The 24694-nt window shown below is 37.2% G+C and overlaps 1 protein-coding gene across 9 annotated transcripts in view; it reads left to right on the top strand.

Moving 5' to 3' along the window:
• The window catches only part of Trps1 (transcriptional repressor GATA binding 1), a 234865-nt gene extending 215016 nt beyond the window's left edge, over window positions 1-19849 (top strand). For 7 of the 9 annotated variants that reach the window (XM_031358329.1, XM_031358333.1, XM_031358328.1 and 4 more), the window contains 2 exons: window positions 10006-10128; window positions 12883-19419. In XM_031358329.1, the coding sequence (XP_031214189.1) occupies window positions 10006-10128; window positions 12883-13944 (1185 nt within the window). In that variant the 3' untranslated portion in view covers window positions 13945-19419. Of the gene's footprint in view, window positions 1-10005; window positions 10129-12882 lie in introns of all 9 variants that reach the window. The other 2 variants (XM_031358335.1, XM_031358332.1) reach the window with 1 other exon arrangement.
• The last annotated feature ends 4845 nt before the right edge of the window (window positions 19850-24694 follow it).

Genomic DNA, 24694 nt, shown 5'->3' with positions numbered 1-24694 from the left:
CAGAGTCCATCTTCTGAAATAAAACCTCGCTCTGCAGGAGGCCTGTGTCTGCATTTGCACTGCAAGGTCTTAGGTTTGATTTTCTGATATTATGCTTGATGTCAAAGTTAGAGAAGATTTTAACTGTTCTTCCTGGTACTGATGCCTAAGGAGACACCTTGAGTGTCCTTGGTGTGATAAGGTAGTTCTTGCTGTGGCTTGGGATACAGTGTGATTAACCAAGTTCAGATCACTTAGAGGGCTAGATACAAGTAAGTGTGTAATTGAATCACATATAAACATATATGTGTGTATTGTATACACACACACACACACACACAGATCAAAGCAAAGACAATCACGGCTTTCTTCCTGAGCAGCTCCAGCTAGCCACACTAGTAATATGCAAAGGCAGACAGAGGCAGCATAAGCTATGTGTTCTTTTTTACAGATGGTACTGAGGACAAGTTGGTAATTGAAAAGGAAGTCATGTACATGAGCTATTTGATGAGGGTTAGGGGCAGACTCTTACAGAACTTTCATGAGCAATTTACTGGGACAGTCACTGAAGAAGCAGTCTTCCCATGAAAGCTTTCAGTTATTACAAAAATACATCATTATTGTCAAGGAAATCCCAAGCAGTCTTTTTGAATATTGTGTTATTAAACTTTTACAAATCAGCTTCGACCTTCCTGTCTGCACAGTGCTTTGATAGTGAAGTTGTCTGCTGATGTTCTGTTTACCTGGAGTAGTCAAGGAGATCTCAGTAAAGATGGGGCATCTGTCTGAAGAATGACATCATATACCAGGTGCCTATTTCAACCGTTGGCATCATCTCTTTAAATAACTACCATTTCATGTGTCCCTAGGAAACACAAGGCTAAATTAAAAAGTGATAAGACTTTAAAGTAGCAAAAAGGTTCAAAATATGGGTGACATTCAACTTCATTTTTCCTAATTGTACATAATATTCACATGCCCATATACACACACACATACACTAGTGTTTTTAAAACTCACATTTTGAACCAAATATCTGAGAAACAGCAATGTGTCACAGACTGTAATGTTGAAAAGTACAGATTTTATATATCATTGTGATTGTTTTGGACTCTATATACTTAATACTTGTATTATCTCTAAAAAGTTTTGTGTGTGCTTGTGTATTTGGGTATATATATTTGTATATGTTTGTTTCTGTATTTGTGTTTTGTGCATATATGTTTGTGTATATATATATGTGTATTTGTGTTTTTTGTGTATATATATTTGTGTGTGCATGTATGTGTATCTGTGTGTGTTTTGTGTGTATGTGTTTGTGTGTTTGTGTGCATATCAATGTGTGTGTTTGTGTATATTTGTGTTTGTGTATGTGCATGCATATGTGTGCATGTTTGTGTGTGTTTCATATGTGTGTATTGTTTTGTGTGTATATATATGTTTAGTGTGTGTTTCTGGATGTGTCTGTTTTGATGTTGATGTTTTAATAGGATAGATACAATAGCTACCATCTTTGGGATAAAAGGATTAATACTCTTTTTCAACATTTTATTTGTATCATACCCTCTAGACTGGAGAACCTGAAGTGTTTGGAGTAGAGGATGTTTTCTTTTTGGTTAAATGGAAAGTGTCTAACTCATGGAATGAAAAAATGCATGCTTTATTGGTAGACAAAAAATGTAAAAGTATAAATACAAATAAAGCAAGAGTAATGAAAATTAATATTTTTAAATTATCTGAACCTTGATACATTTGATTAAAAAAACTATCCTTCTGACTTAGCAATAAATGATTTTGTGTGCTAATGTCACCCAACATTGTGAAAGGTTTATTCCTGGAAATATACAAATGGGTAAAGTAAAGCTAATAAATGGTTATCTGACATGTTTGTTTATACAATATGTCGAAAACACTGGCATCATTTTTTTTCTATCTTATCTCTAGCCAAGTCATGTACAAAAGCAAAGTCCTAGAATACAGAATCTTTACATGTGACTGGCATTGTTGGGGTCTATCACTGGAGTCACCAACTATGGTCTTAAACAGAGTCTCAATTCAGAATACAGAATCTTTACATGTGACAGGCATTGTTAGTGTCAATCGCTGGAGTCACCAACTGTACTCTTATGCAGAGTCTCAATCCAGACACTATTTTTAGGTACATCAGGATCAAAACACATATGTTATATTCTCCCCATGCCTGCATCCATTTCCCACCATTAGACACATGCTCTATTCCTTTAGCTGTCGACCTTAGAGCATCTCATTGCATTATCTAAGCAAGGATGAATCATTTCTTTCTCCAAACTTACCTCCAAACTTACATGATTCCAATCGTCTATAGGAAGAAAAGATAGGAGTTTTCAAAGGCAGCTATAGTGAAATGCTTTTGATCAAATTTCCCCCAAATCACCTCCATAGTAATAAGATAAGAAAATTCTATTAAAAACCATAGTTCTGAAATGAGGCAGGTTTGTTTTTGTCCTGGGCATATTAATCGATAGTTGTGAAATATTGCTAGGCCTCAGTTTTCTCATTCTTAGAGTAGATGGAATAATCATATCATATGCCTATTGGAATCATTTTGAAATTGTCAGGTGAAGTGAAGCCCTTGGTATGCATATACATATTTTAAGTGCACAATGGATTATTAAGAAAGACATAAAAAGTAGTTAGTGAAGCCTGTATCATATAATCATTCAAAAATATTTTATAGAAATTGATCATGCTGTCTTGTCTTGTCTTTGAGATGAAGATGTATTGATGTAGTTTTATGGGTGTGAGTTTGTGTGTGTGTGTACGTGTGTGTGTGTGTGTGTGTGTGTGTGTGTTGTCGATGGTATAGCTGGTTGTATAGATTCATGTGAATGTGGACATGCTCATTCATGGGTCCATGCACATGTACAGGCCAGCAATCAACAATGGGTATGTTATTCAATGGCTCTCCAACCTATTTATTGAGAGGATAAGGTCTTTCACCGAATGTGGCACTTCCCCATTCCTCCAAGCTGACCATCCGGGGACCTCCATTGGCCCAACGTTCTTTGCTTCCAAAGTGTTAGGACTGTAGCAGTTACCACCCCTGGAACCCGGTGTACTTAGAACCCTGTGTTCTCAATGGATTCGCTTGTTAGGGGCAGTCTTTTGAGCATTATGAAGTTATTTGTGAAGAATTTTGTATGCCTACTACTTTCTGTGGAAAGTATGATATATTTTTATAAGACTGTACAATTCCCATGATGTTAGAAGTCATTTAACTTCTATACCATTTATACATAAATAACTGCATTGAGGACAGTACTGTTTCATGGGCCAGGTATCATCTTGGTAACTAACTAAAAATTATGGATATTTCTGTTTCTTTCAAATCACACTCATCACTGTAAATCGAGATCTATGGTTTGGGTTGGCTTCTCCATTTGAATGTTGGGAAACTGATTATTGTGTATTGTACACTTACTATGAAAGAGTACTCTGCCAGTTATGTTTTATATTGTGAATTATTCTCATGATGAATCTGCTTGTTAAATATATCCCATAAATAAAATATACAATAAATTAGCAGAGTCAATTCATGTATTTTCCAGCAGCAGTTTTATTCGAAGGTCCTAAATTGTTTAACAGTACCCCCACCAAAGCCTTTTATTACATAGTTTTTCAGCGTCAGATTTTGTCACTGGCATTGAAGAAAACCAACTACCCGATAAATGTAGCTAAAGGTGAAAGCAGTTCCATGGTGGCAGAAATAGAAGCATAGAGGAACTTCAGTAGATCTTTTAACAATAATGACTTTCACGTGGAATGAAAAACGACAGTGCAGACATAAATTTTCAACCATATTTTTAGCTGTCCAAATGCATACTTGCTGTGACAGCAGAGTGTTATTACAGAAACAGCATGGGCCAGGAGTCTAAAGAACTGGCCATTTCCAGCTCCGATTCTGTGGCATAATTTGTATGTACTGTGGATTGCTCGTTAGCTCATTTGCCAAATGTAGGATATGTCAAAGAAAGGTGATGTCATCCTCAGACCTAAGAAGTAAGTTTTCCATCTATGCAGTCAATCTTTAAAGTGTTCATGCTTGGAGACTGTATGGGTAGTGTGTGTGTGTGTGAGACATGCATTGGGAAATTTTGATTTTTTTCTCTGTTGTTTGCTGCTGGGATCATGTATTGCATATTAGAAGAGATAGAACTAATGTTTTGGCACCCTCACGATGGGTGGTCCACTATAGTTAAGCATCATGGGAAGGATCTGCACCTGGATAGAACGTGTGGTAGCTAGAATGTACATTGCCTCCTGTTGTAGAGCAAGAGTTGTGCTATTGCTCTAGAGATACATGTCTAGTTAACACCCATCTTTGCTCTCATCAATGATGTGCTGGAGATGTGTTTTGAATAAGCAGATTTTCTTTCTAAGCTCTGAAATAGGTGATTATAGAATGGGTGCTTGGCTGAACTTTATGGAGTCCCTTTGGTTTTCTGGCAAGAAATCTAAGGACAGCCAAGGCTCTTTTAAAGCAGGCACAGTCATGCTGTATAGCTCGTTTCAACTGATTCTTCATAATTTTATTTGGAACAAAAGTCAGCCAGAATATCAGTGACTGTTGCTTTCTCTTGGCAGAAATTTTGCCCTATTCTTGTTAACTTATTGGCCAGCTTGTCCTTCTCGAATGTTTCTGGCTGTTCAAATAAAGCTGATCACTGCACACTATATACTGTTTTTATTTTATTCTACCTGTACCACTCTCTATTATGGATGTCCTATGGGATCATGTATATTAAACCCCTTCTATTTCTGGAGAAAGAGAACGCAAATATGGCAGCATTCACATCTCATTGTGGTAAATGAAAGTAATTAGCCCTAAAACAGTATTTAGTATTTGTTCAATAAGTACTTAGAATGGATCTGATAGCCAAACATCATTAAATCATATGTAGTCCAATTTGTTGAGTCTTGATAGGGTAATTTTTACTAATGTACAATAAATAAATATGAACTTGTTTGCAAAATTCTAGTATATTGCATATTATTACAAATGCTCACCGACAGTCTATCTTCTCATCATTAGAAAAAAAAAAGTTAGCCTTTAAAATAGTTGAGTGTATGGGATATGCTTTGAAAAGCTTTCCATTTAATTTGCTTTTGGTGCTCATGAAAGGTCTCGGCACTTCAACTCTGTGTCCACCAGAAAGTCTGCAAGACTACAGGCCACGGGAAATTGTGTTGCTTAGACCCCAGATTGTAGCACAGTGCCAGGCACAGGCTGGACCCTCAATAATTATTCCCAGAACGGAATTGAATTAAACTTACCACTGAAATTTTATTACTGCAAAATTGAACCAGAAGGTTCTATCGTAGCCATCTGTGTGTTTCTCTAAAATGAAATTTGCAAAGAATTCTTGATATAATCAAATAAACACAGAAAATATTTAAAGAGTTAAAAAATATTTGAGGCACATCCAGACTAACAGCATGTATATCAAGTTTCAGATTGATTCGATTTAAAATGGCTAAGATATAAAACCATAAAAAATGTGAGTAAACACTCTTCCTCCCAAGGCTTGTTATATAATTACATGGTCCCAGAATGGTTCTTATTCATAGAAAACTATTATAAAAGATCATTTCTCCAGAAATGTCTTTGCCAGTGGAGACTTTTAATATCATAGAAATGAATAGTCTTGTCTCTGAATATTAAGCCACTTGAATAAATAATTCAATCAAGTTTTCATTTTATTAATCAAGTGAATTCAGTTCTTTTTAATAATGAAACATGAAAACCCTAAAATTTCTCTTACTGGATGATTCTCAAGTAATAAAAGAAAATAACCGATAAAAGCAGCTGAAACAATTTGGGTTATTTTTCTCCCTGTGTCGTATCTGGATTAACCAACACATGTGGCAAATCTCTGTCTAGAAAGCCATGTAGCTAATTGAGGAAGTAAGCCCTTGTCTGAGCAAAGCTTGATTGGATATTAATGACTCTCTGACTCTCCTACAGCGCCTTGGTAAAGGTTAAGGCTGAAGATGTTTCACCCTCTTGAAATGCTGATGATAGATGCTGGGTTGTTTCTTCTGTAGAAGATGACTTTATGTAGACTTGGTGTTAGAGGACAACCTTCTATCACTGTAGCATCCAGTAAAAGCAGGCAGAAATAGGAGATGCACTTGGGCAGTGTCACCATCTCCTGTACCTCTGTTTAAGTAGATCGTGTTCCTCCATCCAGAGAGGAAAGATTAGTGCTAAGTACCTCCCTCAGGAATGGTAGGCAGTGTAATCCAGGAGCTACCACCCCGCATCCTTCCCTCCACTAGCACTGCCCTTACCCCAGACCTGTAATTCTCCACTCTCTAGCATAGGGTCAAAGCAGTACATGTTATTACTATCTCTTAAGAACAGCTTGTAAGAAATGGTGAAACTTGTGATTTAAACAGCATGTGGACATGCAGAACCATCAGTAATATATGACTATTATAATGGAGAGTTCACGCTTTAGCCTTGCCTGACCTGGTAACTCGAACACTTACTAAACCTGGCATCACTGCTTCCGCAAAATCAGTGTGACAAACAGGACTACACTGTGTACTGTTTTCTTGATGTTATACTCTATACATAATTTATTGTTGCTTCCTAACTCAGATTAATTCTCTTAATTTGAGGGAAACATAATTAGTTTTTATTTCAAAAAATAGAAGTGAATCCTAATGGTGAAAGTACCAATAAGCAGTGCTATTTCCAGCACTGTCCTTGGTGTCTTCTGTTCTTAAGGAGCTCACTGTAAAGGAAAGAAACCTAAAATCTCTTTTAAAAAAATCCATACATGCAGGATAGGCTTTGAATCTGTGCATAGAGATTTTCTTTTAGTTATCGTAAAGCTTATTTACAAAGATGGGCAGAAGGACTTCCTCTACTTTCTTTGGCTAACTGGCCTTTGCTCTGCCTCGGAGTGGAGTCAGGAAGTACATACCCCTGGGAAATACCTTCCTGTGTCCTGTCCAGGTTCTTTGTTGTGCATGTTTTAGAGAGATGAGGAGGTTCTGTGGTTACTAAGCTGGGGACACGGTACAAATTTTCTATCTTCTCCGTGACTTCAAGAAATTTTGGTGCCTCCAAGATATTGTTCCGCAAGTTTTGAAGTGCTAAGTCTTCCGTGTGAAGTGCTTCTCACCTCCCTCCCACTCTCCACCAGAGCACCAGCACCCTCCTACTGAGTGGGTGTGAACACCTAGATATTCCATTCTGACTCAGTTTTCCATTCTCATAATTGATAAGATATGTCCAAGTGAGGTACAGCTAACTGACACTACATAACTGGGTATGTTAAGCATGTCTCGAATGTTCAATAATGACATTTAGTGAAAACAAAACTAAGAATTTTCTTTTCATAAAACGTGTAGCCATAATTGAATTCTTTTAACCAATATGTAGACTTGCTAGGCATTTACCAATCAAGTTATCTGCCATTTTTTAATAGTATCTATTATACAGTATAAATACCCCAGTTCTCTTATCAGAATACAGTTTGCACTATAAACCATGAGACATTCCATCACTGGGAGGTTAGGAAGCACTTCCTATAGTAGCTCCTAGTGAATACGGTAGCTTCACTTCTCAAACTGATTTTTAACCTCTAGTATCTTGATTTTTGAGTTTGAGAATTCAAAGTACATCTGATAGATTTAAATTGAGATATGGCTTGTCCTAAAAATACAGTGATTTTAATTGAACTGTACGTAACTGCTAAGTGTAAGATATAGCTAAGAAGATAAGTGCCGTAATTTTAGGATTCCCCCCTACTAATGAAGGGCAAACGTATTAGGCATCAAATTGTGCAAGGATTGAAATGCTCACTTTAAAAAGAAATACGCCTACTTTGGCATGCTGCGTCAGGTACCCAGGGCATAAGAAAAGGGAAGCAAGCTGGGATGAATCATTTCACATTCAGACCTGAGCAGAGTGGCCTGGGCCACGCAAGTGGGTTGATTTCCAGAAGGACATTTACATGAACTTAGTGTGGCTCATGCTGGAGCTGATTTACCATTGAGTTACTTAGATCTAGGGCAATGACAAGATGTCACCAGGAAACATTAACAGTTAAACCTAACTCTACCCTAGCCTCCTTTGGATAAATGGTGCTGTGTTTGCTTCATAAGTGCAACCTAGGATTGCTTCTTGGTTTCTAGATGGCAGCTTGCTATCTGCTTCGGTAGCAGACCCTAATCAGGACCCACAGACCTCTGCTTCCAGTGGTTGATGCTGCTGTTGTGGGGAAACTCGCATTGCATTCCTGGATCTGACTGGTGTTTGGGGCAGGCAGCAAAGGGGAGCTGGAGATTATCTTTGTGAAAATCTAGCTTTTATTACATCACCTAAAGTGGCACAAACGGCCACACTAATGAAATCGTGTTCTTGGTTTAAAAGGGCAATTGTTAGCCTGACTTTTGTGCTCACTAAAAACAGTCCCCCAATCTTGTTAAGTTATTGCTCTCATTTCGGATTTTTATAGCCGTGCAACTTAGCGGCCCTCATTTCTTTACGTTTCATTCATTTTCCTTGTATTGGTGATTAATGGAGGATGTCGAATGTTAGAGTGGGCAGGCATCAGCAATTGCAAGATCATAATTAGTTTAGCTGACGAGGGCCTCTGATAGCACTTGCATCTGGATGGAAAAATTACCCTATAGGGAGCTGGCTGCTCACCAGGTCTTTTTAGTGATAGATTGTGAAACACCCGATGAATCAAATGCCCTTTCAATGCCAAGAAAGTGTTCCAGTCTCGAAGCCAAAATTATGTCTGCAGAAAGCTTTCCATTTGAAATGTATCAGAGTACAATTATAACCATTGTATTTTTTTGGCAGGCGCACCACTCCCCTACAGTATAGACTTTTAGTTAAATAAATTGCCTAAATTTTATGAATCCCTGAAATTTTGACTTATGGTGTTTGTAATATTTAATTTATAATAAAATTAGGTTACAGCAAGACTTTTCCCACTCCTTATCTCACAGGCCTATTCTATCATTAAAGGCTTTGCTGCAAAAGGAGAGCTGAGCCACAATTTGAACTTTTTTTTTTTTTTTTTTGCAAGAGTATTCCATTTCCTGCCTGTTCCTATTTGTGCCTGTGTGTAGACACAGTCTGACTTTTGTTTAAATGAGAAGTTCGGCAGAATCATTACTTGCTTGGGGGAAAAAATGCAACCAGCATTCCTAATTAGCAACTTTTCAATATTCTTAGATAGTTTTTGAATTTGGTGTTTTCGAAATTCAGATCTCTAAAATCAACATAGTAGTCAACAAACTTCGGATCTTCAATTATAAGGTCGGAGGGGATAAAGAACTAGTGACAGGAGGGTCTGGTCTGATTTCAGCCGACATCTCTGAGGGGTTTGCATTAGCAATGCTATAACTTCACGTAGGCAGCACAGTCTAAAGATGTGCTCAGGTCTGCGGAATAGAGAGTGCTCTCTTTCTCATTTCATAGTCACAAGGGAAACACCTGGGTAGGAAATCGTGTATTCTCCTAGTACTTTTGTTATAGGAATGGCATACAAAAGGTAACCAGTCTGGTTTAATGTTAAATGGTTGACATGATGAATCGTTCTATTTGAACGAACCCATATTTGAAGTCTCAGGTAGCATATTCCAAACTACTTTCAACATATTGCCCTGTGCTGTCTTTTTTAGTTTTGTTTTGACACTTTTAAAAGGTATGTTTTAGGGTTGAGCATTTAGGAGCCATCATTAAAGGCATGCAACTCAAAGTTCAAAAAGTTAAAGCTGTTTCAGTGAAAAGCCTTTGGTGTTCCACACACCTCATCCATCACTGTAGGGTTAATTATAATGAAAATCAGTGGTGCCTATTAAACACAATTGAACCTGACCTCATTATGGGCAGTGTGGTTTTATACTGTCATTGTTGGGAGTCTAAAGACAAAACTCCTTGGTTGATTTGGACTTACTCTCTGGATCATGTGACTCACCTCTGACCTTGCTTCTTTTTTTTCCCCCCTCCTGTTTCAGAGGCGAAGGGGCTCTGGTGTTTTTTGTGCCAATTGCCTGACCACAAAGACCTCTCTCTGGAGAAAGAACGCAAATGGCGGATATGTATGCAATGCATGTGGTCTCTACCAGAAACTTCACTCGGTAAGAACTCATCCCAGCACTCACAGATGAGCTGGCCTGACCCAGGATGATAAGTCCTCTTCTATCACTTCTGCTGCCTGTCTTAGCAGGGTTGTTTAGTACAGTCATTTTGGGTGTACAAATGATTTATTGTGAAAGGGCCTTAGACGTTATTGGAGATACATTTGAGATCATTAGTAATGTCCTATGCTTCTTTGATTTAGCAGAGGAAAATGATTGATTTCTGGAAACTCCACAGAACAGGTAGTTGAAGTATCTGTTAACTGAACTGGCTGGAATTAATTTAGGTAGGAAAAGAGACCTCAAAAACTAACAGTATTTTAAGAGAGAAAGAGAAGCATCCTGGATGTTCCCATTCCAGTTTACCTTTTGGATTTTAATGAGCCATTTTGGAGATTCGCAAGTTGGACAAGCACCAGCACAGGGTACTGCCATGTGAATCCAGGGGTCACTCAGTGAAACAGTGGAAGAGATGCAGGTGCCCTACGGCTGAGATCTCCTGCTGGCTTTGGCTCATGGGGGTTATTTGAATGAACTTCATCTAAAATTTTAGTTTTAACTCTGTAAACTGGCAGATTCCACCCGATTCTAAGCAGGAATTTTTAAGTTTCTGAAGACTGTTTCTATAGTTTAGACAGTACATCTTTGTCAAGTGCTGACTTCAGAACATCAGTGCCCCACTTAGTAAATAGTTTTCCCTGTGCCTTTCTTCATTTTATTTGGCATTTTACCACAGCTCTTAGCACAGGCCAGCGAAAAGATTAGAGCTACGGGGAATACAATTTGAGACAAAACATCTTAGTAAGTGGACACTGAAAACACTTTTTAAAAACATGCCCACTGCCAGCAATGGTGCTAATTGAAAATACTGTAAAGCCCTTGCCCATTAGCATAGAGTTGGTAGAAAGACCCTCACTGCCACTTTACATTTTTTTAACCCTCACTATTTAAGCATAGCAACAAGCTTCTGTTTAATGAGCTCTGACATTAATGGTTCTAATTGAACTTTGGCCAATCAACAGGCCAAGAATTAATTAAATTGCTGCTTAGCCAAATTATGATAATTTAACCACTGTGAAATACACCAAACTTTTTTCAAAATTACTTTAATATTCATCTCTTCAGAGGCAAAATGTTCTCAGCTTTGAGGTTTTTTTAATTTTACCATAAATGGAAATACATAAAAATTGTGTGCACACAAAAAATTGCACAAAAATTATAAAATTGTAAGAATTAATTAAATTCCAGACTTCTTTGTAGTATAAAGACTAAATACTGTCTATTTTTCTTTATAATAAAACATAAATATATGTGGCATATCCAATCCAACTAGATTTTACATTCTGAAACTAATAATTGTATCACCAGTAACAAGTATGTGATTTTTATTTCTAACAGTCTACCTAGTGGCAATAGAAATATTCTTCCAAAGTTCTTACTTATATTGTTTTAATATCTAAAATTTTTTTTGTATTGAAGTCTAAATCTTTTATGAATTATTCACAAATTATATGTTTATATATGCAGTAATTATCAATAATGTTTTGAAAAATCAGACCATCTGAACCTTCTCCTGAAATTTAGTCCTTAAATATACATTAATTTATTACGCCTACTTATTTCATTCTGCAAATAAAAACTAGAGTTCTTCTGCAAGCAGAGCTTTTAAAATCTCACCTCCAAATTTTTGTCCAAGAATATAAATGCCTATTGAACATGTACATAGGTACTGATCGCGAACTGTCTAAGCTGAATGCAATACTGGAGCTGAATGAAAGCCGACATTCATTTTAAGTAGACTGGAATGACAGTTCAGGTATCTGAATCAAACATGCAAAGGAATTTAGGTTTTCAATACACAACTGACGCTTTACCTGTGAACAAGTAATGAATATATAGAGGTGGTCATCAATACGGAAGAGCAAACTTTAGGCCAAAAAAATTCATGTGATGATTTTTTTTCTCACAACTGTTTGTGTTTGATTATGTATGCTCTGATACAAATAGCATATATTTATCTTTGCAATTCTTTACAAATATGTGTGTGTTAGTCAGCATAAAGCGTCATGACAAAACACCTTAGGCCGACTGAGTGAGTGGCTTATAGCAACAGAAACTGATGGTCTCACGGTTGTTGATGAAGTATAGAAGCACCAGCTTGGTTAAAGTCTGGTGAGGAAAATTCCTAACTTAGTTCCTTAATTTCTCCTTAAGAAGACAGTTGTAGACATCCTCATGTTAGATCTTTTTTTGTTGTGGTGGTTATCAGGAACTGATGCAGGGGAGAAACACGGTTTTGGTACCTAGGATGTAGGAATGCATAGTTTTTCTTTGTTTTGTTTTTCTCTACTGCCAGTACTTATCCACCAAATTACTTGGTTGAGGTATCTTTTCATAACTCAAGAGCTGATGTACTGTAGAGAAATAATTTCTTCAAATGGTCACCTCAGTACTTCATTATAGTGGTGACAGTCGCCAGATCTACTCAGTCTGAAAACTCTGCTTTCAAGAAAATGAAAGATTTCTGTTCTACCACACCCCTTCAAAGATGGCTTTTATTTATTTAGGTTAAAACACTACACTTTGGTTACCTCCTCCGAGCTTGCCTAGGGCAGAATGAAGAAATTCGTAGTATGAAGGCCGTTCTCGCTCTGAATTTCAGTGTGGTTTATAGTTGTGAAGAATTTTGGATGCATTTAATTTATTTTTTTAACGTTTCTCTTTTTTTGTACCATGTGTGTGTGTTCCCTACAGACTCCCAGGCCTTTAAACATCATTAAACAAAACAACGGCGAGCAGATTATTAGAAGACGGACAAGAAAGCGCCTTAACCCAGAGGCACTTCAGGCTGAGCAGCTCAACAAACAGCAGAGGGGAAGTGGGGAGGAGCAGGTCAATGGAAGCCCCTTAGAGAGGAGGTCAGAAGATCACTTAAGTGAAAGTCATCAGAGAGAGATTCCACTTCCGAGCCTGAGCAAATACGAAGCCCAGGGTTCATTGACTAAAAGCCATTCCACTCAGCAGCCAGTCCTCGTCAGCCAAACTCTGGATATTCACAAAAGGATGCAGCCTTTGCACATTCAGATAAAAAGTCCTCAGGAAAGTACTGGAGATCCAGGAAATAGTTCATCTGTGTCTGATGGGAAAGGAAGTTCTGAAAGAGGCAGTCCCATAGAAAAATACATGAGACCTGCAAAACACCCCAACTACTCTCCACCAGGCAGCCCCATCGAAAAGTACCAGTACCCACTTTTTGGAGTTCCTTTTGTACATAATGACTTCCAGAGTGAAGCTGATTGGCTACGGTTCTGGAGTAAATATAAGCTCTCCGTTCCTGGGAATCCGCACTACTTGAGTCATGTGCCTGGCTTACCAAATCCTTGCCAAAACTATGTGCCTTACCCCACCTTCAATCTGCCTCCTCATTTCTCAGCTGTTGGATCAGACAATGACATTCCTCTAGATTTGGCGATCAAGCATTCCAGACCTGGGCCAACTGCAAATGGTGCCTCCAAGGAGAAAACCAAGGCACCCCCAAATGTAAAAAATGAAGGTCCCTTGAATGTAGTTAAGACGGAGAAAGTTGACAGAAGCACTCAAGATGAACTTTCAACGAAATGTGTGCACTGTGGCATTGTTTTTCTGGATGAAGTGATGTATGCTTTGCATATGAGTTGCCATGGTGACAGTGGACCTTTCCAGTGCAGCATATGCCAGCATCTTTGCACGGACAAATATGACTTCACAACACATATCCAGAGGGGCCTGCATAGGAACAATGCACAAGCAGAAAAAAATGGAAAACCTAAAGAGTAAAACCTTAGCACTTAGCACAATTAAATAGAAATAGGTTTTCTTGATGGGAATTCAATAGCTTGTAATGTCTTATGAAGACCTATTAAAAAAATAATTCATAGAGCCTGCCTTATCCAACATAAAATTCCTTTTTTTTTAAATCTCTTTCTTTTGATGAGTAGGTTACCAAGATTTTAAAATGAAACATATGGTCAGTGAGAAAGAATGGAATCGATAGATAATTAAAAAAAAAAAAAAGGAAATGTAGAGTGAAAACTATCTTACCTAATGTATACTGCAAAATCTCTATACAGAGGTCCACCAAATTATAGCTATTTTGTTTGTAAAGATATGAATACTCTCTAGAATTCAAAAGAGTTTACATACTATCATGTGACAGCAGTATTAGGCTGGCTATTGGCCCATCCATTCAGAAACCTGTAATAGGTTGCCTACATCTAAAAATATCATGAAATTCTAGCCAAATGAGAAGAAAATCAGTCTCCAGGGCAATGGAATTAAAATGGCACCTCTAAAATTAGTCTCCTCTCATTGACCATGTTTCAGATTTAGACCTCAAAATGTGAACTGTGGTTAGGCTTGTTGAGCGAGCAGTAAGAATCGTGACAGTTGGTGGCACAATGTTTTTTGGCCAGCCCTGCCTGTACATACACATACACACCCTCTTTAATATTTTTGTCCTTTAGATGTTCCAGTACTTGGTAGTCATTTTATTCACAGTTTTAGTTTCATTTTGTTCAAATATATTCATTCTTAAAACAATGTCCTCAGTGCTTATGTAGTAATTTTATTTTAGCCAGATATTTCTTTCTTGTTGATGATGAACTGGTTTGGAATTTTTTAAAATCTCCTGTTGGTCACTAATCTCACTTGGCACATCGTAACTAAAGCAATCCCCTCACTTCAAAAGACTAGATAAATACAAATGTCAGGCCATGGCTTTAATTTGCTGAGAACATATGGTATTTCTCCACAAGGTAACCTGCTGTATTTATTTATTTTACTTTGGTTAAATATAATTTCCAAACTTTGTAGTCAGGCAGCATGCAAGGTTACGTTACCACAGACTGACAGTTGGTATATGTACCAATCAATCCCTTCATTAGATTTATACAGGTTTAGTTAAGTAGCATTAAGTAGGATTCTTAGAAGTGTGTCTTCATAGTACTTGTAATACTTAAGGCTTTGTAAAAACTATCCATGAAGGGAGAGCTCCTCAGCATAACTGCTCAGGGAAATAGGGCTAAATAATTGAACATTAAATAATTGGTTTAAGGTGCTGTTAGTCGAGCCTCAATGCTTGCTACAAGGATGTATGTACAAGGACTGACTTTAATAATTTGCATTATATTGTCCCAACCAGTAGTTTATTTTTTGCCACGGAGATGTAGAAGATATTACAAGCTACTGGATGCACTGTCAGATTAACTTATTTCATTAAAGAAGTTGGGAGAACAAATAGGAAAAAAAAACTTATTTTTCTAGTAAATATTAATGTATTACATTTCAAATAATGGTGCCTGACATATTGAATAATTATTTTCTACAGTGTACGTATGCAACAAAGATATTCCATCATGCATTAGAGTCAGTTCTGGCTCTGCCTAGCTGTTTACATTTGCAAATGTAGCAAACAAGGTAATGAAGCAACTATTTCTATTGCAGTAGGTATCTCTAGTGTGTATGTGTGTGTGCGTGTGTGTGTGTGCATTAAAGTTGTAAACGGTAACATGAAACAAAGGAAGTTCTCAATGTAATGGTGTGGAAAACAAGAAGGAAGTGAAAATATTTTTATGCCTACTTAGGATACAAGGGTAGCACTATTCATTCCAAGTACTTTTTTTTTTTTTTTTAATTTTAAGCTCTTAACTCCCATTGTTATGCTTAAGATGATAAACATATATCCTCTTTTTATTGCTTTGTCTATGTTTCAGATGAAACATTTCAGAAATTATTTTGATAAGTGTTGCTGGAATCCGCAGCACGGATGTTCTTATTGCATTCTGTAGTGGCATTTGCACTCCAGTTTTACATTAATTCGCAGTTGCTTTTGTACTGTTTTGTTGGGTTGGGTTTGGCTTCTTTCTCACTATGCGGGAGTCTCATTTCTTAGAGTTTGGATGGCAGGTAGAGTTAACCAGTCTATGACTGTTCCAGTGAATGAAGTTAAAATTACCTTCCTGATACTATGTTGTCCTCATCTTCATTCTCGCATTTTTTTGTTTATTTTCATGTTTTAAAAAAAAATGGAAAAAAGAAAAGAAAAAAAAAGAAGATGGAGAGAAAGAAAATCAGGACTAAGTCCTCTGCTTTGGTCACATTGTTAAAGGACCCTGTTTTAATCTCACCTGTCTGTGGCGTAGCTCAAATGTTCACAAGAACTGAAATAAAGAGGTGGAATGAGGAGCTCTGACATTCAAATGACTTGACATAATTTATCTTTCTTAGCATTCTGGTAGCTGCACCTCAGAATACAGAGGGCAATCTGAGAGGCATCAAAGATCTAAAATGGAGATTTCCCAAACAACAATATTTAACTTCCTCAGTAACACAAATATTAAAGTGCACTGTACTGATCCTCAAGGCTCATTATATGTGGACTGCCCAATTCAACAACATACCAGAAATTTGGTCAACTTGGGCAATATTGCACATTACATCTTTGATATCCTTATGCAATTTCTTCAGTGTGTTAGAAACAAGTAGATTTTTTCATTGTTGGCATGTATGCCTTTTGTTTTTTTCATTCCATTTTTTTTTCTCAGTGAGACATAGTAGCAATGATTAGCATTGAAAAATACATATCACTGTGCTTGGAATATTTATGGCCAGTCTACTTTCAGTAGATTACCTTTCGGATAGCATTGGCATGTTAGATCTTATTCCATACTCCTTTATTAGTAATTACTTTTATTTTTATGTTTGTTTATGTTATGCATATTTTGGTTGAGAAAAGTTGGGCCTTAAAAAATGGTGAACATTTATAATAACACTAAAATACTCATTTTTTGATGACCTAAAGTTTTGATTCCATGTTTCAAAATGTATTACAAAAATGAGTTATGTTTTTAAAGGCATTTGAGGACTTTTGTCTTAAATTGTGAAGGATTTTAAGTGAGGTATTTAGGTACTTAACCTTTTTCGAAGGACTTTCAAGATGACTTTGAACCTTTTCTCTCTTGGAAAGTCTTCTGGAGATACCAGCTAAAGTGCTGTGCCATTTCAACCCTGCCACTCTTCTCAAGTTAGTTGTCACTTCCGTACTGAGCTTTGGCTTCAGCACTGGGCCAGAACCAGCTCATGCACGTTCTTCCTTTTCCCACATCTCTCTCACCTTCACTCACCTCCATGAAAGTACTGTTGTTTGGGATATAAAACCATAAGGAGCCAGCCCACCTCAGAAAATTGTGGACTGAGAGACACTACATGACTCTAAGTACATGAGAACGGGATGGAGCTCACAGAGTTAATATATTCTCTCTGTTGTTCAAACGACAAAGAGGTGCCCAGTTCTCTCTACATGACATATTGAGATGGTTTTTGTTTGTTTGTTTGTTTTGTTTTGTTAAATCCACTTTTGAGATAGTGATGTTCTATTCTAAACTGTTCTCTTTTAGTAAAGGTAGAGTTTAGGAAACAAGCATGGGGATTCTTTTCTAAGATAATAAGGAGGAGAAAACAGTGATTTTCTTCAAGAGCTTTTTATGGAAGCCTGTGGTAGCACATTCTGTTTATGATTGCACATGTGCACATAATCTATTATGATCTAATGCGAATACAGCTCCCAAAACATTAAATGTACATACATATATTTTAATTGCCTGGGGAAATTTTTTCTTAAAAATTTGGAGATGATCCATACTGCTATCAAAATAAATATTACCCTCTTGCCTTGTGGCTGCAAAACATCACAAAGTGACCTGTCTTGAGACTTTTGTACTTTCTGCCTACCTAGTTAACAAACATTAACATCTTTTTAGAAGTGGGAATATCTGTCCTCTGGAGGTGGAATTGTGGAGAGACTATGCTGGTAGTCTGGTGGTCATTCTGCCTCTAGGCTGTAGTCCAGCCTCTTGCCCATAGTTGAGATGAATTATGCTCTGTTTTTGGGTTGAGGGCTGCATCAAAAAAAAAAAATACCATGAGACATATTTGTTTAGCTGGTAGGTGAAGGCTTTCTGACTTTTCTAGATAAGTGGGGCTGAGGAACTGTACACCTTGAATATGAAAGTAAATGTACTAACCAAAGAAAGGTACTGTTAAGTATACCAGGCTACTGAGTGGATAGAAATACACTCATGGAGAGAGCAGCATTCTCATTGATTTGGCCAATGGTAAGAGATACTAGCTTCTTTGCAGGGTGCTTACTTGTGGCTGTTGCTTGCTGGTTCAGAGTGTTCTCGTGTGTTTCTGACCATAGTGCAGCATTTTCTCAAGCCTTTCCACTTATTCAAAGTCATTGGGCCCTCTGGAGGATGCTAGGGCAGAAATGTACCAAGGCAGGGATGAAGAAGAGATAAAAATCAACAATAATCCACATAGGGAAATGGATAAAGTATGCTCACATACTCTCTCAGAAGAAATGTTAGTGTGGTGAGCTTATGCTGTCCTGCACCCGAGCAAAGCAAGAATAACGACCATAAAGACAATGCTTATCCTTTCTCAGACCCACAAGTCCCAAAACTGGATCCCAGTTTTACCCCATATTTTCTTCAATACAATGAAGGCAAAATAGGACTCTTTTTTTCTCTGCCTCAGGTTCCTCAGCTGTAAAATGGAAAAATATATTAATAATAATAATAATATTAAAAATAATAATGGTAATGTAGTACTTGTTTGTAAAGCACTTTGAGATCCTTGGTTGGAGGGCACCATAAGAGTGTCAAGTATTATTATGTGGCCAAGGGGGTTATTTAAAACTCTGGTTCCCATGGGCCGAGAAAGTTTGGCATCATTTTTATTAAAGATGAGCTGTAAATATCTTTACTAAGCAGCCTATAGTGTTGGCTATGAAGAGGCAAGACTATAACCAGGCTGATAAGACCATAGTTTGTTAATGGCTACCAAAAAGGCACGTGTCACAATAACAAATGCTGAATTCTTTAGGGTGTAATATTTGACAACATGATTGATCTGGGGGGGAGGGGTGGAAAACATCTCAAAATGCCAATGTAAAACTAACAGCAATATTCACCAGCAGAAAATGTCTTTCATATGGAATGATTTCATGTTGATAAGAAAAAGCATTCAATTTGTAGTCCTGATTTGAACACCAGACTGTGGGGTATAATAGTTCTGTTTTTACAACACATGGAATTTTTTTTTCATTTTATTTCATTTTGTTTTCATAGTGCATGTTCATTTCTACTCACAACATGTTCTTGGTGTATTTCTTATGCAAACAATCTTCAGGCAGCAACGATGTCTGTTACATCTAAACTTGAATAATAAAGTTTTACCACCAGTTATCCATGACGGCTTTGGTATGGTTTATATGGATTCATGATCATCCAGGAAGCAATAGAAGCTACAGATCCTCGGAACATATCAATGAGATCTGAACATAAATAATGAAAATGAAACCAGGTCACCTATTAAAAAAAAATCACTAAGATGTACTAAGCTGGATTCTTTCAACTTGTTTTTTCATTAACCAATCTGTTACAGGTAGATTTTTCTGCTAAAAACACATTATGCTATATTTTTAGAAAGATTAATGATACTCTTGTTTATTTCAAAAGCATATTGAGCATCAGTCATTGAGTGTTGCATATTGATCTGCTAATAATTACCTTTCAGTATGTAAATACTTCCTTTTAAGAAATATAAGTTTGATTCTATTCAGTATACCCATATGCATGTGAAATGAAGGTCCTGATAAATATCTCAAATTAAATTCATATTTCAAAACCGTTGTTTGCTTATAGTAGCATTACTCAGAGCAGATTCCCTGAAGGACAATTTTTAAAGAGTGAAGAGGCAAGAGAATACCAGATAAGGAGAGAATGTAGGGAGATGCACCTACATTCTTAACCAGAAGGAAAATCCCTGTAGAGCAACTCCTAAAAGAAAGAAATTGCCGTCTGCTTCAGGAGACGTGTTTCAAAAGTTTCCAAAGAATTAGTATCTGCCTTGTGAAATCTTCCTTGCTCATTTTGGTGGAACCAGATTAATGAGCAAGTCTTTCATTTATTTATTTATTTTCTTTTTCATTCTTTTCCTTGTCTTTTTGTTTTGGAAACAACCGCAGAGTCTCTTTGAGGAGGGGCTTTCCTGAAGGTTTCACAGCTTTAGACAGTGTTCTCTAGAGAAGTTCAGGAACTGTGCTTACTCTGATTTCTTGTCTTTATATGGAACTTGATTTTATCCCCCCAATCAGGTAATACTGTTCAGATAAAGTTGAAAGGACTTGGTTCTCACCAGGACTCTCTTGGTTCTCATCAGGAGTCCTGTACTAAAGAGAAATGTACAGCCAGCAGCTCTTCAGAATTGTTTTAACATAGGGAGTCAACTTTGTCACCCTTGTGTCACCTCTTCTCTCCAGCCTCTGTGAGGGTGAGGTTGTCTGACAGGACACAGAAGGAGCAAAGAAGAAATAGAGGCTCATAGCCATCCATTGGACTGAGCACAGGGTCCCCAATGAAGGAGCTAGAGAAAGGACCCAAGGAGCTGAAGGGTTTGCAGCCCCTGAGGGGGAATAAACAATATGAACTAGTACTCTCAGAGCTCCCAGGGACTAAACCAAAAGTACACATGGTGGGACTCATGGCTCCAGCTACATAGGTAGCAGAGGATGGCCTAGTTGGTCATCAATGGGAGGAGAGGCCCTTGGCCCTGTGAAGGTTCTATGCCCCAGGGTAGAGGAATGCCAGAGCCAGGAAGTGGGAGAGAGTGGGTTGCTGAGCAGGGTGAGGGGACAGGAAACAGGGTTTGTGGTTTGTTTTTTGTTTTTGTTTTTGTTTTTGGAGGGGTAACCAGGAGAGGAAAAATCATTTGAAATGTAAAGAAAGAAAATATCTAATAAAAAATAGAATAGGGAAACAAAAAAAGAAAGAACCCTGCTGTGATAAAGACAGCAGCAGGGTAAGACTGGACAGGAGAGTACCTCTTTGTGGGGAAAGGGACTTTTACCCCACTGTCCTACCCCAGACTCTAAAGTTGCCAAGGGAGAGTGCTAACTTGCATTCCCAGATTTTCAGTTTTCAAGAAAAAAAAAATGGACAAAGGAAATTTTATACGAAACCTCCTAATTTGTTTAAATGTCAGTAGCAGCATTTTTCCCCCTTTTTATACTTGAAGCCAAACAAAACACTCGCTCTGAACACATTTCATCCCTAGGTTGCCAGACTGGGATATCTGGATCCTGAACCAGGGTGAACTCTGATAACTGGCAGGGAGGAAGCCAGACAAAAAGCTCACTGTCCTTCACTGTGGTTCCTCCTAGGATTTGTCCCACGTCCCAGTGAATCCCAAGCTCCACCAGGAAACCCCAGAAGACCTGTGGCTGCAGGCATCTGCCTGACACCTCAGCTAGACTGGCTGTTGAGGCCAGGGCAGGGGGAAGCACGGAATAACCTGTTTTAAGAAGCATACTGCTGATCTCTTTATACTTTATACTTTTGCTCTCCACATTTTTGTCGACATCTCTGTGTCTGACACTGTCATATGAACACACCTCCGTTTTCATGTGCCAAGGTGTCAAAAGTAGATAAACATGACGCCATGCCTGCGTCCTTCCCACGTCATGTTTTACAAATGAAAGTCACAAGAGTGGAGAAACAAAGCATAACAAGAGATGAGACATTTTATTCTAAATTTTATCACATAAGTAATTAAAAGTATTTTTGTCTCTAGACCAAAGTACTTGTAGTGAAATCCGATTTACAAACCATGGGATTTTACTGGGGTGTCTGTACTTAAAGACCATTGTCCATAATTTTAATAGTGCTTAAACATGGTATGTTTCATGAAGCAACAACTGATTCTCCTGATTTCCTGTTTGAGAACAGTAAAAAAAAATATTAAGAAATATAAAACGTTTCTTCAGATAGATAACAGATAGATAACAAAGCCAAGGCTAGTATATATTATAAAAACAACACAACCGAAGCACCTACCTTTGATCCCAGAATTTGGAAGTTAGAAGCAGGCAAATCTCCCATTGAGACCAGCCTGGTCTGCAGAGTGAGTTCCAGCTTGGCCAGAGATACACTGAGAAACTCTGCCTTGAAAAATAAAACAAAAAACTAATTCTCTTAATCATATTTTTTAAATTAGCCTTCACTTTTGTTATACCAATAAAAACAAGAGGGAGTATCGTATATTTATCTTATCTTAATACATCTTATAAAAGATATACCCAAAAGGGAAAAGTTTCCATTGTTATGGCTGTGGGTAAAAGATTTGGGGGAGGAGGTTGTTTTTGTAGTTTTGTGTTTGTTTATTTCTTTGTTTGCTCGATGAGCTCTGACTTCAACTCAGAACTGTAAAAGGTCAGTAGAACACACACACACATACACACGAACACACACACACACACACACACACACACACACACACACACTTCCACAGAGGTATAATTAAGTGTAAAGTTTCCATGCTATAAGTCTTCATGCATATGTTCTGAAGCTTCCAATGTTACATTTAACTTCATCAGACTTTTTAGTATCAGAACAACAGCAACAAATCCTCCTCATTCTTATCATACTATTTTATTGAAAATTTGGGAATTACATGACTATTATGCCTTCTTAAATGAAAAATTACCATATTAAATAGAAAAGGTTTGGTTTTGTTTAATAGTAGCAGTAATCCCCAAGGAGCACTGAAACACAGTGCTGTACCTCCCATAGTTAATAAAGCACATACAAAATTTGAAGTTGTAAGTGAGTGTCACAAAATTCAAACAAGTTTGAGAATAAAATTGTTTTAGGTTTTCACTTCATGGGTTTTTTTTTTAAATTATACTTCCAATATGAATGCAAACATTAAATTATGGAAAGTCTCAAAATCAATGACACATGTTTTCCATGATTGTAAACCACAATTACAGGGGGTATTGTTATCCTAGTACCCAGTGATGACAAATGAGACTTTGGTGTTCTCAAATATAATGGAAACTCTTTTTCTTCCTTTTTATGAATTGGTGCCAGCTGGTCCTTCTTTCCATGACAGTCTCATATTTTAAAAAAGGCATGTAAGCTTTACCTTCAATTAATGTTGTTCAGAAGCAAAACACAGGGAGCCTGTATAAAATGATGTCTTTGGGCCCTAGGCCAGTTTGTTCTCTTTTAAACACCTTACTAACATTATATGATTCAAAAGGAAATGGGTTTTCATTCGGTTTCGAAGGCATTAGGTACTTGTTAATGGAGTGTTTCAGGGAGAGTATTTTAAATATTGTTTTATTAAAATGTGTTGTCGACATAACTTCCAAGAGCATGTCATTTGCTATCAATCAGTGTCCCGAGCACACCCACAAACTGTCACCTGACCGAGTTTAAGACAGTCCATTTCGTTCTTAGACAATACCTCATGTCTGCTTCCCTACACACAGGAGCTGAAGACTACAAGCCACTGAAACGTAACTTCCCTTGGCCTTCCTGCCTCAGACATGTTAACCCCAAAGACTAAAGCTAGAATGTCTTACAGTTCCCAAGAACTGTGCGTTTCAAGACAAAGGCTCTGTCAAGCTTACATTCAATTATAGGATCTGATTTTCATAAAAATGGACAAACACCAAAGGAATAAGGGCTATTTGTACACAATATTTTCCAGGAGGATTTCAAAAACTATATCACTTTAAAGTTAGTCCAAGTAAATCATAATGAGCATGGTGTAAACTTTAAGTTATTGGAATGTGCTTTTTTTTTCTGTTCTATGGGGAAAAAATAACATTGAAAAATAATAAGAAAAAGAAAAGTCACAACCTTAAAAGTTGTTTTAATATGTTAATTTCTAATCTAAAGAAAATTCTCATTGCTTCATATATATATGCCACAACACACAATTCTGAATACTGCTAGTGAATGCTTAGCAGAGAAGTTGGCCATTTCCCTGTTTTAATCTTAAAAAAGTAAGATTAAAAGACCTTTGCTTAAACACTATTATTAGAAATTAATACCTGGTGGGATTTTGCATTTTCCAATTAAGTTTACATTTTACATGCTTTCATCACTTTGCACTTCATTAAATATCCAGAATTTATAGCAAATGATGCTATAGACATCCTCATACTGTTAAGCAAAATATCTAAGGCTGAAAGACCATTGCTCACATTCAACTTGTGTTAGGTCTTGCAATGTCTCCAAATTAATACCTAAATCAACTTGACCACAGCCATCCACATTTTTACAGATTATGTTTGCCATACATAATTTGTTTAGATATGGGCTTCTTATGCATGATGTCTTATTATTATGGTTTTGGTGTAATAGATCTAGTGGATTCAATCTCCGACCTGACAAAAACAACAAGCAAGCAAGCAAACCAACAAATGAGATCATTTAATTAGATCCAACACACTTTATTGCCTACTAATGGACATTGAATTTTAGTTATTACCCTTATATGTAAATAATATATAGTTGTGCTTTTAGGCAAACTACATTTTGCCTAACATTTTGTACACGTGTTACATTTTGTAAAATATCAGTGGCCTAATTCTCTTGGAGATATAAAATGAGCATTATAGTCTATGGACATGTTGAGTGACCCTTAAAATAAACTAAATGTTAGACCATGCTTAGCA

This window comes from Mastomys coucha, unplaced genomic scaffold (genome assembly GCF_008632895.1).
Source record: "Mastomys coucha isolate ucsf_1 unplaced genomic scaffold, UCSF_Mcou_1 pScaffold7, whole genome shotgun sequence".
In the NCBI taxonomy this organism is placed as follows: domain Eukaryota; kingdom Metazoa; phylum Chordata; class Mammalia; order Rodentia; family Muridae; genus Mastomys; species Mastomys coucha.
The sequence above is the reverse complement of the archived record's forward strand: the minus strand, read 5'-3'. Positions and strand labels throughout refer to the sequence as shown.